The 14,054-nt window shown below is 53.6% G+C and overlaps 5 protein-coding genes across 5 annotated transcripts; 4 read left to right on the top strand and 1 right to left on the bottom strand.

The window, feature by feature from the left end:
• Positions 1-462: 462 nt before the first annotated feature.
• Positions 463-3,018, top strand: J4E87_007940 (uncharacterized protein; the record flags this gene model as incomplete). The annotated part of the gene is made up of 8 exons (XM_049379533.1): positions 463-513; positions 563-1,130; positions 1,182-1,255; positions 1,318-1,374; positions 1,435-1,522; positions 1,575-2,216; positions 2,281-2,505; positions 2,570-3,018. 8 exons carry the CDS (start codon positions 463-465, stop codon positions 3,016-3,018), a joined length of 2,154 nt encoding a protein of 717 aa, XP_049230761.1.
• Positions 3,019-3,326: 308 nt separating this feature from the next.
• Positions 3,327-4,565, bottom strand: J4E87_007939 (uncharacterized protein; the record flags this gene model as incomplete). Its single annotated transcript, XM_049379532.1, has 1 exon — positions 3,327-4,565. The coding sequence occupies one exon, from the start codon at positions 4,563-4,565 to the stop codon at positions 3,327-3,329; it is 1,239 nt and encodes a 412-aa protein (XP_049230760.1).
• Positions 4,566-5,532: 967 nt separating this feature from the next.
• On the top strand, positions 5,533-6,235 carry J4E87_007938 (uncharacterized protein; the record flags this gene model as incomplete). Its single annotated transcript, XM_049379531.1, has 3 exons — positions 5,533-5,548; positions 5,596-5,991; positions 6,048-6,235. 3 exons carry the CDS (start codon positions 5,533-5,535, stop codon positions 6,233-6,235), a joined length of 600 nt encoding a protein of 199 aa, XP_049230759.1.
• A 1,622-nt stretch (positions 6,236-7,857) lies between these two features.
• On the top strand, positions 7,858-9,949 carry J4E87_007937 (uncharacterized protein; the record flags this gene model as incomplete). The annotated part of the gene is made up of 3 exons (XM_049379530.1): positions 7,858-7,936; positions 7,992-8,302; positions 8,348-9,949. The coding sequence occupies 3 exons, from the start codon at positions 7,858-7,860 to the stop codon at positions 9,947-9,949; spliced, it is 1,992 nt and encodes a 663-aa protein (XP_049230758.1).
• An 878-nt stretch (positions 9,950-10,827) lies between these two features.
• J4E87_007936 (uncharacterized protein) lies at positions 10,828-14,043 on the top strand (the record flags this gene model as incomplete). Its single annotated transcript, XM_049379529.1, has 2 exons — positions 10,828-13,254; positions 13,306-14,043. 2 exons carry the CDS (start codon positions 10,828-10,830, stop codon positions 14,041-14,043), a joined length of 3,165 nt encoding a protein of 1,054 aa, XP_049230757.1.
• Between the last annotated feature and the right edge of the window lie 11 nt (positions 14,044-14,054).

The raw sequence follows: 14,054 nt of genomic DNA, 5'->3' as shown, positions 1-14,054 counted from the left end.
CTACTAGCCGATACGCGTATGTCGTCGGCAATCGGGTGAGCAGCGAGCCTTGCAAATGGCGGGCGTCATGCAAGATGCTGACCTGCGAGCCGTGGGAGACAGTTGCACGAGAAAAGATTATCCTCCTGGTACCTGAATGAAGTGCAACCACAGATTGGCTATCAGTGGGCTGGTGGCAGCCCTGGGCGCGCTTGCCTGATTCGAAGTAGTCTTCTAACGCCTTGGCGGACCCACCTGGGCACAGTCCGCCACCAACTATTACTCACGACTTACCCTGGTACTATACATCCACCTCTTGTAGATTTTGAATCACCAGACTAGAAAATCAACCCCGTTAGTCAACTTCAGCGTTGGGTCTTAATCTCGAGGTCTTACTTTCTTCTCGCTTTCTACTCTCACTCCATCAAGTCGACTTCAACCAACCTACACCCCACCACAACCGGAACGTTCAAGTTACTCAACATGGGAAGGCTTGTCACAGTCTCTACATCTAATTTGAATAATTGGGCTCTTGTGAGATTCTCTGTATACTGTGCGATGTACACTGCTTACACTTTTTCAGGATTGGGAGGGGAACCTGAATCGCATCAAGGAAGCGATCAAGGTCGCCCAAGAAAATGGATCACGCTATGTCACCACGCCGGAACTGTCGATTCCTGGATATGGGTGTCTCGACCACTTTCTTGAACAAGACACAGTCACGCACAGTTGGCAAATGCTAAACTCCCTGCTTGTTGACCGCGAACTCGATGGCATCATGTACGATGTTGGCATGCCAGTTAGGCATTCAGGAAATCTTTACAACGCAAGGATCGTTGTACTTGATGGCAAGATATTGTTGATTCGACCCAAGATGAGCCTCGCGATGGCTGGAAATTATCGAGAAGGCCGATACTTCATCCCCTGGTCTGGACCCCAACGCGTCGAGCATTACGAACTACACGAGCTGCCAACTGCTGCGCGCTCTCTTCAAAATTCATCTTTCGTCCCAATTGGGGATGCTATCGTGTCTGCCCTCGATTGCTCGATAGGCTACGAAACCTGCGAAGAGCTATTCACACCTCGGGCGCCACACATAGACTTGAGCTTGGCCGGCGTTGACATCATCATCAATTCGTCAGGTTCTCACCGTGAGTACACCACATACACAGCGAGGGAAGCACGCTAACATTGCATGCTAGATGAGCTGCGCAAACTCGACGTCCGTCTCGACCTGATTCGGACGGCGACAGGCAAGAGCGGTGGTGCGTATTTGGTGAGTTCTCTTTTCTTTTTCCTTGTTCTTCTTTCTGGTGGTGTTTGCTGACATAAAAGCAGTACAGCAATCAACAGGGCTGTGATGGAGACAGACTCTACTACGATGGATCTGGCATGGTTAGTGACATCCATGCGATTTATATCTCGGAGAAATGCTTACTTCGTGAACTCATCTAGGTCTTGGTCAATGGCACCGTCCGCGCGCAGGCATCTCAATTCTCCTTGAATGACGTCGAAGTTATCTCGGCGACGATCGACCTGGAAGGTAAGATTTGACTGGGAAATGCGTGTGAGACATATACTGACTTGGTACCTAGAGATCTGGTCATACAGGACGAATCCATCGAGGGGCCTACAAGCTGCGTCAGCCCCTCGCTATGAGCGCTTTAGGGCGGATATTCGTCTAGCTTCGGATGTAGACTTCGATCCCTCCATATTTCCAACGCCGGTCCAAACCATTCATTACCATCGACCAGAAGAAGAGATAGCCCTCGGACCTGCATGCTGGCTTTGGGACTACCTCCGCCGATCTGGCCAGGCTGGCTTCATGCTGCCCCTCAGCGGAGGGATCGATAGCTGCGCCACCGCAACTCTGGTATTCTCCATGTGCCGCCTCGTGTACAAGGCAGTGCAGGACGGGAACAAGCAAGTTCTCAAGGATGTCCGCCGCATCGTAGGCCCTTATCACGGCGAAGACTGGGTACCTACAAGCCCAAAGCAAATATGCAACGGCATTCTTCATACCGTATACATGGGTATGTCTCAGCAATCAAGCAAAGAGACCAGGAGCCGTGCCAAGAGGTTAGCGGAAGATATTGGATGCCACCATGTCGAAGCCGACATTGATGATATTTACGCCGCAACGAAGAACGGCCTAAAGAAAGCGACGGGATTTGAACCACGGTTCAAGGCTCATGGAGGCTCGCCTGCTGAGAATCTGGCATTACAGAATATACAAGGTGAGTTCTGACAGTACGAAGTGCATGTGAGACAGATACTGACTTCGTACCTCTACCTCTACAGCTCGCACACGTCTAGTGCAAGCCTACTACTTCGCCCAGATGCTCCCATTAACTAGGGGTAGACCTAATGGAGGTAGTCTTCTGGTCCTTGCGTCAGGAAACGTCGACGAGTGTCTACGTGGGTACCTCACCAAGTACGACTGTAGCAGCGCCGACCTCAACCCCATTGGAAGTATTTCGAAGACGGATCTCAAGAGGTTTATTGGTTGGGCGGAAAAGGACTTCGGTAAGTTATGGCTATACGAAGTGCATGTGAGACAAATACTGACTTCGTATCCCTACATCTGCAGCCCTGCCCATTCTCGGTGAATTCATCGACGCAACCCCAACGGCCGAACTCGAACCACTCACAGAAGACTATGTCCAGAGCGACGAGGTCGATATGGGCATGACATACGCAGAACTCGGAGTCTTTGGCAAATGCCGCAAAGAGCTTAAACTTGGTCCGTACGGAACCTGGGTTCGCCTGGCACACGAATGGTCCGACAAGTATACTCCCGCCGAGGTCGCAGTCAAGGTCAAGCGGTTCTTCCACTACTATGCCATCAACCGCCACAAGATGACGACAATGACGCCTTCCTACCATGCCGAGGCATATTCGCCAGATGATAACCGATTCGACTTGAGGCCTTTCTTGTACCCGCCTTTCTACCAGAATTGGAGCTTCAAGTGCATTGATGAGGAGGTGGCGAAGTGGGAGAAGAAGAAGCTGGAAAAGGAGAAGCTGGAGAAGGCTTGAAGTAGATGATGACGTTAGCTTTTCTCGAGAGAGGTTCATGAGTAGTCGTGGAGGCTACGTGGAGTCTTCGAGTCTCGAGTACCAAGGGTATCTGACTGCTATACTCCTACATGCATGCAGTGGCATGGAATGAAATCATGAGATAAACTTTGTAGTCAGCAAACACTTTCATGAAGATTAGATCTGACGTATAAACTCTGATCGTATTCGGCTATCCACATGCTCAAAATAGCATAATTGAACGGCATATCTACCATTATACCCATCTCATCGCTCTAATCATGACCCAAAGACAAAAACATCTCATCTCATCTCAGCACAATATCCTGCTTACTCGGACTATGCTTCTTCCACTCATCCTCATGTATCCTCGCAACCGCGACCCTTTCCGCATAGTCGCCCACCCACTTGATCAGCATAACATTCAGCATCTTCCACGGCCCCATCTCAAAACACTCATCATGATCAACAACTCTCTCATCCCATATAAAACGCTGTCCATTCCAGATCGGCGTGCCAGTCGGATGCATAGTATTCGACCCCGGCTTGCTATTATCGGGATTCGGTTCGCGCCACAGGTTCCTGGACAGCAGCACGAACTCGAAGGGACCGGTGGAAGAGGGCTTCGAGAGTTCAGATTCGTAGTCCATGATTGCGCCACAGGTTTTGCCGTCCGAGTTGATAAGCTGGGAGGATGGGGTTTCGTTGCCTTCGTATGTGTTGGGCTCTGCGGTAAACGCATCCGCACTAATAGTCGCCGCCGTAAAGCGCAGGGTGTTGGACTCGTTGGTGTGGTCTGAGCCGCGCGGCGCGTGGAAATAAGGCGGGTATTTGATACGCAGGGAGTTTTCTTTTTCCCGCCGGACGGTGTATTGCGCCGACTCAGGACCGACGTGGAAGTGTAAGATCTCGGATTGGAACCATTCGCCCTCGCTGCGTGGCAGTTTGTACACATCGGGGCAGGTTGTTGGGTCGAATGGGAAGTTTACGGGGCCGTCGTAGGCGGTCCAGCTCCAGGATGGTTCGTTGTTGTCTTTCCTGGTCAGGTGGCCGGCGGGACACCAGAGGAGTGAGAAGTCAAATACGGCTTCTGGTAGGCCGTGCAGAAATTGGCCCCCGCATTTCTTCGTCAGCTTCTTGAAAGATTTCGAGAGGTCTTGGGGTTGATCGGTTTTGTTTGTTGATGTGGTGGTGCTGACTATTTGGTTGTATCTTCGGAATCCGTAGAACCAGTTCTCGATTTCACTGAAGTCTGTTGGGTCTTGCGACTTGTTGCTTACGACACTGGCGTTGGATGAAGAGCGGAATCTGGTAACAAACTCTATTATTGATCCGCGGCGGCTAGATGAGCTTGAGCGTGGTGATCGTGTGCCATCGCTGTTGCTGAATGTTGATGCTGGTTCTGGTGCAAGCAGGCCGTTTGATGTTGTAGGCCGCGAGTCTTTTTGCGGTGAGGTTGATCTTCGAGACATGGGACGGCGTATCCAGGAGGGCGATAATCGCTCAAAAGTTGTAGGAGGATCTGTGGACATGACGAGCAGCGACATTGAGCGGGGGTGGAAATTTAGATGTGGTAGTGAAGTAGTGAAGTGGTAGTCGTCGGCGGCGATGGTCAAAGCGGTGAGTGTGGTGCACTGTAAGACTCCTACTGGCAATGTGAAGCGTTAGACCCCGAGTGTGTCACAGAGGCTGCTTTGCCTCTTGTATCTGACTCTATCAGTTGCCGCTGCGATGGCTGCGCCCCTTTACGGCATGTTGTGTTGTCTGTCAGGGAAAAGTGTGCGTGACGACTTGGTTGCGGACACTAGGAGGCTGTGCATGATCTGGATCACCGGCTCCACAAGGCCCCAATTATTTGCTTCGAGTGGACGCCAGCGGTTTCCAATGGAGTCGCATCTTTGCCGAGATCTGTGCCTGGGCATCAGTTGCTTGTTTCCCCAGATATCGACAAGATATGCATGCAGCGCCCAACCTCGCGCAGGTGCTGCAAGGTGCCTGAGCGTAGCGATCGCTAGACTGGGGACAGCGCTGACAGGGAACTCCTCCACACTGCACATTAACCTTGAACGACAGACGCGGCCTCACTAGTTACTATCAACGAACGCGTCAGTGTCGCGTGTCGCAAGAATGGCATACCACATGGACAAGCTTCCCCTACTGTTAGCTTGTCTTCGGACTGTGCGAGCGCCAATGAGGGTGGCGGCTTGGGCTGCGCCACACGTCGACGTGACAGTCGCAGAATGACGGCGGCCAAAGTGAAAGCCGATGGCGAGCAGAACTGGGATGGACCAGCGGAGGGTGGAATTGTCATGCAGTGTGGGTCATGATGTGGCTGATGTGGCTGATGAGCGCCACCTGCGCCACAACTGAGGGGTCGCACCTTCCAGACTGCAGGGTCTCAGGCTGCTGCTGTGACGCGTCTACTCCGCGTAGCTTCATAATTTCAGCTGGCAAGGACAGCCGCCCAAACCAAAAACCCTAATCTGGACTTGCGACATCTGGAATACCGCCACCATGTCGGGCTACGAAGGTAGGCAGGAGCGACTGTGTGCGCAACGCAACAGCTAATCCAGACAGTCGAACACAACATCTCCACCGAAGACGACAAGTCGCAGCAACCCTCGCGCCGACCAGACCTCTCGACCTTCTTCTCGCAGCTTGAACTCGTGGACACGTCGGATCCCAGCGCGCACACGAATGCCAATGCTTTACCGCAGCCCGAGAACATGGCGGCGGCCTTCCGCTTGCTCGCCAATGCTTTCGAGACCATGCGCGGACGACCGGCGGACGAGAACAACGAACACGGGGATCTGTTAGCGAATATGATCGAGATGCTCCGCGAGAATGCCGACGACCCGCCCACAGAACTGAAGGGAGTTCCAAACAGCTTCCTGGATGAATTGGAGCGAGTGCCAAAGAAAGCGCTGAAGCCTTCAGACACCTGCCCAATTTGCGTGAACCCATTCCTTGAAGGTACGTCGCACGTCTCAAAGACCCAATGGAGAGCTTGGCTGATGGTGATTGCATAGACAAGTACCCACTCGTAGTCCAGCTGCCCTGTCACGACGATCATCGCTTCGATCTGGACTGCATAGGACCTTGGCTCAAGCTGAACTCCACATGCCCTCTTGATCGCAAAGAACTGTTAAAAAAGAAACAACCGCCGCCACCGCCTGCGGATGATGACGAAGAAGACTACGATGATATGTACGCCTGAAAGGTCTCACTCTGCGTTACGTTGCGTCGGCGTTTGGGAATACCAGCAGATAGCGGATGAACATAGGTGATCTCGATCGTCATGCGCACACGCGGAACCTTCCCGGTATTGACAGTGATCAAATGCGGAGACACTCTAGGGGTAGGAAATTAACGGTAGTTTGGCGCCGGCCTTCGCTTCCAACTCGTGGATCAAATGGAATCCAACATATCCCCCCCTCCATATCCATCCTCCTTTCTGACTGAACAGGTCACTCGGTGGCCTCCCTCGCCAATTGTTGGCCTCGTTGTACGAGCGTAGAAGGTAGCAACAGCTCTTCACTGCCATGTACGACTGCGTCCACGAGTGCAAGCGCAAGCTCATCAAATCGGATGAAGGAGCCAGAAGAGCCAGCCATCATCATGGAAGCCTCACCAACAATACTACCTCTTTGTACAACCATGCCTGGCCGAGCTATGATCGTTCTCCAGCTTTCATTCATCTTGGCGAACTCAAGCATTTGAACTTCTCCTCGGCCCTACGCAGAGTCAGCACGTTTGGCAGCTTGCCCCGGATCATTCTAACTGCAATTTGCGCACATGGTGTCACAAAAGAACAATAATCGCCTACCTTGATCTTGCGCATCGAGCCTTTCATCCATAATGACTTCTCCTGATCGCGTTCCACCATACCGCCTGACAAGTGCAAATACCGAAAGCGCTTTGTGTCGACAGGCATGGTCGATGCAAACGCCTCAGCAAACGCCTTGGGATACTCTAGCTCTAACATGGGATCACCAGCCGTTGTTGTCATACACCTTGAACGTCAGCAGTTGTTGGGGAGTATGACGCAGGTGCCTCGGTACCAGATGCATCCGTCTGCCCCGGATAGTTTCGCAAGCACATCGTCGGGGTATTTTGTAAAGTCCTCGAGCAACACTACCTCCAGCTTAGCGTGCATTCCTGTCCCGGGTGGGGGCCGCCGTGATATTGCGATGACCCTCGATACGAGCGGGTTTTGTAGCGCATGGTGCAGCACATGCGCGCCGATGCGACCAGTGACACCAGAAACTACGATCTTGAGCGACATGTTGGTAATAGGATATCCGTATCCGAGAGGCAAGTTTTCCAGACTTTGTCAACAATGCGCGTGGCTTTTCTAAGTGCGTTCGAACACGGCGGAGATAGGCCGCATAAGCACTGGTCGCGTTGTGCAATCATCCGTCGGAGCATCCCTGGAGCCGACATGTCGATAATCCAAAATTGCGAACTTCTCAACACCAAAGTACCTATGAAATCGAGAACTGCGGATAAGAGCACACTAAAAGCATCAAACATGAGTATATTCTACCGTACCCGTTCAGAGACACGCTTATTAAGGTGGCCATATCCTCGGGCGAGCCTCCCTTGCCGTTACCAAGCGCCGGAGCTGTATGATCACTAAAGTAGAGGAATTCTCGGCATCCGTTGCGGACGAAACCCGGCCGGCGGTCCGACAGGTCAGCTCCACATCAGCATTGCCATCGCAACACCTTCACCCCGCTATGAAAGTAACATGGCCGCTCCTATCAGGTATAGGCCTGTGACAAGAATACAAGATCTCCATAAATCATACCATCTTCATCGTTTGTTGTCGCCAAGACTATGATGGAATCATTGAGTAACGCGAGTAACACTTCTAAGAAACGACCTTCGAAAAGTCTACGCCGGGCATGCTGGGAGTGTAAGACTAGGATCCGTTTACACATTCTCTGGACTACTTACTGAAGATCCTACAGGCAAGAAGCGCAAGGTTCACGGGAATGCGAGCCAAACTACCCTCAACTCTTCCGCCATCATGGACAACACCGGATCAGATCGGATGGATGACGGGAACCCATGCTCAAACCACATTCAAGAAAGGCTATGCAAACTGGAGCAACTCTTTGAAAGATTTGTGTGTCGTAAAAATGCCACCGCAGGCGCCGCCACTACTGTGCCGCACAGCCCTGCCCTCACTGCCTCAGGCTCGTACGAGAAAGACATCAAACCGGATGTATCGGGACAGCGAAGCGATGCGTATAGCACTTCCTCACTAGCCGATGGGATCGTAAGTCGAGTCGATTCCTCCTACCACCCACACTAACGTTGTCAGCTTGGGGCGCAAACATGGACTTCAGCGCCCTCTCTTCGTACTTTGGTCGACAAATCAGATAGCAAGGGGCAGCCCTCAGGCTACGACAGCAACCACCGAACCCTAGCCGCCTTGTTGCCATCACAGCACGATGCAGATATCATTTTCGAATCGTCTAACGGGTGGATGATCTTGGAAGGCATCTACCGGGCGTCGAAAGAGATATATGTTAACAACGACTTGCAGTCGTATGCTCTGTGTATGCAGGCTGTGGCACAAGAGCGACCTATCATCATCGCTCGCACATTGCTGCATCTGGCCATCTGTATCAACTCGCTCCCACCCGATTTCGACCATTCGCGCCTCTCGAGCATCTGGAACATGGAGGTGACGATGCAAAACTATGTATCGACGGTTACATCGTTGGTAACTTCCTCGGATGAGCAGATGATGACGTTGCATGGGCTTGAGACACTTTTGCTCCTAGCTCTCTACCATCTAAACAGTGCTTCGTTACGGCAGTCATGGCTTGTTGTGCGGCGCGGTCTAAGCCTGGCACATCTTATGGGATTTCAGCGCATCATTGCGCAGGACGACTCCAACCCCCCGATCCCAGCGATTTCGAACGCCAAGTCTATATGGCGCCACTTCGTTGACATTGATCGGTATTTAGGACTGCATCTCCGCCTCCCGTTCGGCGCGGACGACTATCCACTTCCAGCAGACGCCAGCCCGCATCTGGTTCATCGGTCGAAACTCAACTATCTGACAAGACAAGTGGCGGAGCTTGATCGCGATGTCTCGCCACAGGCATACTCGGCAGCGTTGGCATTGGACGAGCAGCTGGAATTTTCCATGAAGGAGATGCCCAAGGACTTCTGGGAAGTGCCAAATATACCGTCGACAGCAAGGTCGCCAGAGTCTTTCGCCACACTGGAGCGACTGATGGTGCAAGTCTGGCACTTTGAGATGAAGCTATTCATCCACCTGCCTTACCTACTCAGAGCACATCTCGACAACCGATACGAGTACTCCAAGGTCACCGCGTTACAGGCCTGCCGGAACATCTTGATGAGATGGTTCGCGCTCCGCAACGCAAGCATCACGCAAGCCTGTTGTCGATTCGCCGAGCTTTCAGTCTTCATCGCCGCCGTCACACTCACACTGGACATCGTCATCGAGCTAGGCACAAAAGACAAAGTCGAAGTAAAGAAGACCAAAGGAACAGACTTCGCCATGATATGTCGTCTCATCGGCGAAATGGAAAAACTGGCCAGCGCCAGCCCACGCGAAAGAATCGCAGCACGCAGCGCTATAGTACTCAAGAAGATCCTCTCCTCACTGGACCCGAGCAAACAGCCTAGTGGCAAAGTCCGCCACACGATACCTTTCTTCGGGACAGTGGAGTTGGAGTTTATGAAGCTGCCCATACGCCCGGTTTTCGATATTGATTCTGATGCGGGCAAGTTGATGAATGCTACGGCTACGGGTCAGCATCTTCCAGTGTTTTCATTCATTGATAACTCGCTGTGGCCGCCGGCTGGTGAGGATGAGGATCAATGGGATATTGTCCTGTTTGATGGGCTTGAGGATCGGGATACGCAGGGCAATTGGGTGTTTTGATTATGGTACTTGGAATATTTAGTCTGCAGATGATCAGGACAGGGACACAACTTTGCTGCTCTTTGCTCTTCGCATGCTGCCCTGCGTATGCACTCAGTAGCGCAAGGTCCCTGCGGCGTTTTGTCTTTGTTTTTGTTGGAATATGTTGTGGGCACGAGCGTATGGCCAATAACTTTTCGGTCAAGGGCCTACCTGGCGTACTTTGTTTGATATCCTCTTAGCGTAGCCTATGTAATATTTTTAGTTTGGTGTTGTTTCTCCTGCCATGATATGCTGAGGGTGGCGAATTGGCACAGTGCAGCGGGGTAAAGGGGTTTCAGTAGCATTCGCACAGCAAGCGCGGATGATGTGATTATGGACGCGCACAGGCGAATGGAATTGGAGTGTCGTGTCTGCCAACAGGCAAAAGCAACGCGCACTAGTGTCGCCAGGTGATGCACCGTGTTGAGCTGGCAGAGGGCTGTCGCGGCAAGGCTGAGGGAGGGACTGCAATGTGCCGCTGGCTGATAGGCTGGTTGGCGCCGGCGTGAGGGTGAGGAGGGCCGAATGCATATCTATCAAAGTCTCAGCTTGGCACGTCAAGTTTCGCGTCTTTGAGGTGGTCGCCGGCAGCGTGAGCCGAGTAACAGTGAGGATGGTACTGCTAGTCGCACCTGGCTATCGGTGAGGCACAAAGATCGCCCGGCGACGGCAAACGGATCGCCTTCATCTTGGCCTAAGAACCCTGGCCTGCGACCGACGGCTGGCCAAGCCATCTCACACGACCATCTTCGCTTGCGCGACACGACTCAACGCGCTCCACCCGTGCATGTCGCTGCTCTCTCCTCCCCGGGCGTGATTGTGTAGACACCGTCACCGTCACCCACCACCCACGCAGCATGAGCACGATACTCCACGGCGGCCACGGCGACTTCGGGGCCTGCACCACCCGCCATGGCGACAAAGCCGCGACGACGCACACCGAGACGATAGCAGCGAGCCACGCCGCCGCACCAGGAGCCGCCCTCAGCCTGTTCGAGTCCATCATCACCTCGTACCCGCCCGTCCTGGAGTCGCTCCTCGCCCAGATCTCCACCGTTACCCTCCTCGAACTCTACCACACATCACGGCACTTGCGCCACTTCCTGCAGCAGTACCCCCTCGCATGGAAGACGCTCTCCTTCCGCCTGCCCCAGCCCGCCGTCGCAGTGGGCTCGCCCGGCAACGAGACGCCTGAGAACCGGGAACGCCAGTCCAAGGCCTACTCGCTGAACGCCCTCCTCATACAGACCATACTGCCAAACGGGTCACGATTGACCAGTCTGGACCTCTGCAACACGGCCGTGGCTGGCGTCTCGCTCATTGGCGACGTAGTTGGCCCGCGCAAGGACACCCTCCAGCATCTGTCGGTACGCGGCTGCAAGAACGTCTCCATCAAGTACCACATCGTGCCCTTCCTCGAGCCATACACGCTGAAGGACGCACCCTGGATAAAGAAGGACCTCGCTCTGAAGAGCCTATACACCTACCGCTGTCGACACCACCGCCGGCGGCCCTATCTGCCCTCCTCCCTCATCCGGCGAGACTCCGATTCCGACCCTACCCACCAGCTCATCGAGATATGCCATCAGTTGGGGATATGGACAGATACAGCGTGGTGTCCGACACCGGGCGGCAGGTGCAACCGGAGGAAGGACTACCACGCCGGAAGAGCAGGACCCCAGAACATGGAAGTCTGGGTACCCTTTGACCGGTTATGGCGATCGAGCAACCGCATTGGCCCGGTGGAAGGCACGACAAAGCTGGGCGAACACGATGGCAGATTATGGGAGATTGCCGAGACAGGAGAAGATGGCGAGCCACTCGGCCCCGAAGACGGGAACTCCGCCGGAGAAGGCAAACATGTCCCGGTGCACGAGCGGAGGAGCCACACTGCCTTTGTTGAAGAGGTCAAATGCGCGCAATGCAATGATCCTATCCTGGAGCGATGCGAGTCGTGCAGTGTCCGCATGCACTGCATGGGCTGCAGGAAGACGCTCTGTGCGAGCTGTGCCTTCAACAGGCCAATACCGAGGAAACGAGTCAAGACACGGCACTTCGCAAACCTGGCTTTTGGCAACAGCAGCACATTAGGCGGCACACTCGGACACGCGTCAGGGTCTTCTGGACCACTGGAAGACCGGAGTCAAGAGGAAAAGGCCGACCAAAACCGCTTCTGGTGGGCCCCGGGCGCGAGCCGATCACCGAACCTCATGAACGAGGGTGCACAGGATGATGACGACTCTGATTCCGAAGACGGGAACAACGGTATGCCTGTACCACCTGCGAACCGCGAGCCACCAAAACTGAACATGCATTGGTGCTGTCTTGAGCCCATCTTCTCTGGTGGTGGCGGTATTGCTGTTCTGGGTACTGGACTGGGCGGCCGAGGAGCGGATAAGATACGCGCAGCGCCTTTACCTCGCACGAAGGAGTATGAGGATCCGGACTTTAGCAACACACTTCGACCCGTGGACTACGTCCGGGAGTTGAAGAACAACGGCCTGTACGAATATGTGCTTGGGGAAGATGTCGATATCCTGTCGTACCTGAAGCAGGATTCGCTTGATCTGCAACAACAAACATGTCCAAGAGGGCTATGTAACGACTGTTATCGAAGCTTCCGGTGGAAAGTGTCATGTCGGGCTTGCAAGAATCCAATATGCAAGGAGCATGATTTCAGGGCGCTCAAGGTCCGCAAGTGTGGCTATCGGGACCTACATACGGAGCGGGACCATGTGAGGTCACACAACGAGCCGCCACAACGCCTCGTCATACCCGAGTTCAACCCAAATAGGGCCAGTACACCGGATCCTGAACGCACACCCACAGCATCGTCATCGCATCTAGACTTCTACTCCACAGGTGACAATGAGTCTGAATCCTCCGAGACACCCATGTCTCAATCGCAGATCATGGTTGCTCCCCAACACTCGTCAATCGATATGTCGACCACCACATCCTTCAATTCCATTTCCAACCCCGAGCCTTTCCAACTTGCCACCTCGCTATCGTTTGTTCCCATCAGCTCTGGGCGTCCGCGCTCCTTCAGTGTGTCCGGCGTTCGCGGTCGACCCACCAGTGCTTGGCCGCCGAATTCGCAACGCGTTCCCATCAATCACCCTGTCACAAATCCTCTTCCCCTACCGTGCAATCCGCGGCACCCCGTTCAGTGGAGTGGTTGTGGTGCATACTTTTGCCAGTACCCGAGACCTGCAGGAGATGTCCGGCCACAGTGTCCAGCAATTCTCAAGGAGTGCTCGGAGTGTGCGGTTCTTGTTTGCGATGTAAGTTCGCTATCTATTTATAAAAATCACAGATTACTAATATGTCTTTAGCAATGCGCATCATCGAATCCAACTTGCACTTGCACATTCTGCACTGTCAACTACCACTGCCCGACATGCACACACAAACCCAACGTTCGCGCCAAATGCCGGCTTGAGGCGGAGATCAAACAAAAGAAAGAAGAGCAACTTCGTGCCATCGCCAAGCAGAGGAAAGACAAGGAAGAGCGCGGGCAAGCAGATGAGCTGGCTGGACAGATGTTTGAGTTCTTCACAACAGTCTATGATGAGAGCACTGTCAACCCGACCATGGATGGCCCCTCATCATATGCACACGAGCTACCCATCCCGAGCCCGGACTCTATCACCGTGACAACAGAATTCGGTGTCATGGAGGAACCCGCAAACCTGACCACCATCAGTGCGTCGGGGCCTTCGCCGTACCACGCTGCCTACGACCATTCTGACGATGAAGAGAACAACGTCGAGATGACTGAAGACGTGAACGAGGAGGTCGAAGCACTTCAACAGGGACTGGCACAAATGCACCTCACCCCCGTGCCCGGCATGAGCGCTCATATACTGCATCTACCGGTAGACGTCGAGGCTGAACACGTTCAGCATGACAACGAGGAGGAACAGACCGAGGAAGTCAACGATACCGGTGCAGAGGCGGATATAGACACCGATGAACTTGACGCAGGTGCCGAAAGCACCTTTGTCGACGAATCCGGAGACGATACTCTAGGCGGCGGTATTCTCACGCCTACAACTACACTCACAGCATGAGTTGCCACTCA

The sequence above is a fragment of the Alternaria ethzedia genome, assembly GCF_023757985.1.
Source record: "Alternaria ethzedia strain BMP 0044 chromosome Unknown scaffold_23, whole genome shotgun sequence".
Lineage (NCBI taxonomy): Eukaryota > Fungi > Ascomycota > Dothideomycetes > Pleosporales > Pleosporaceae > Alternaria > Alternaria ethzedia.
This window is presented reverse-complemented; position numbering and strand designations above follow the sequence as displayed.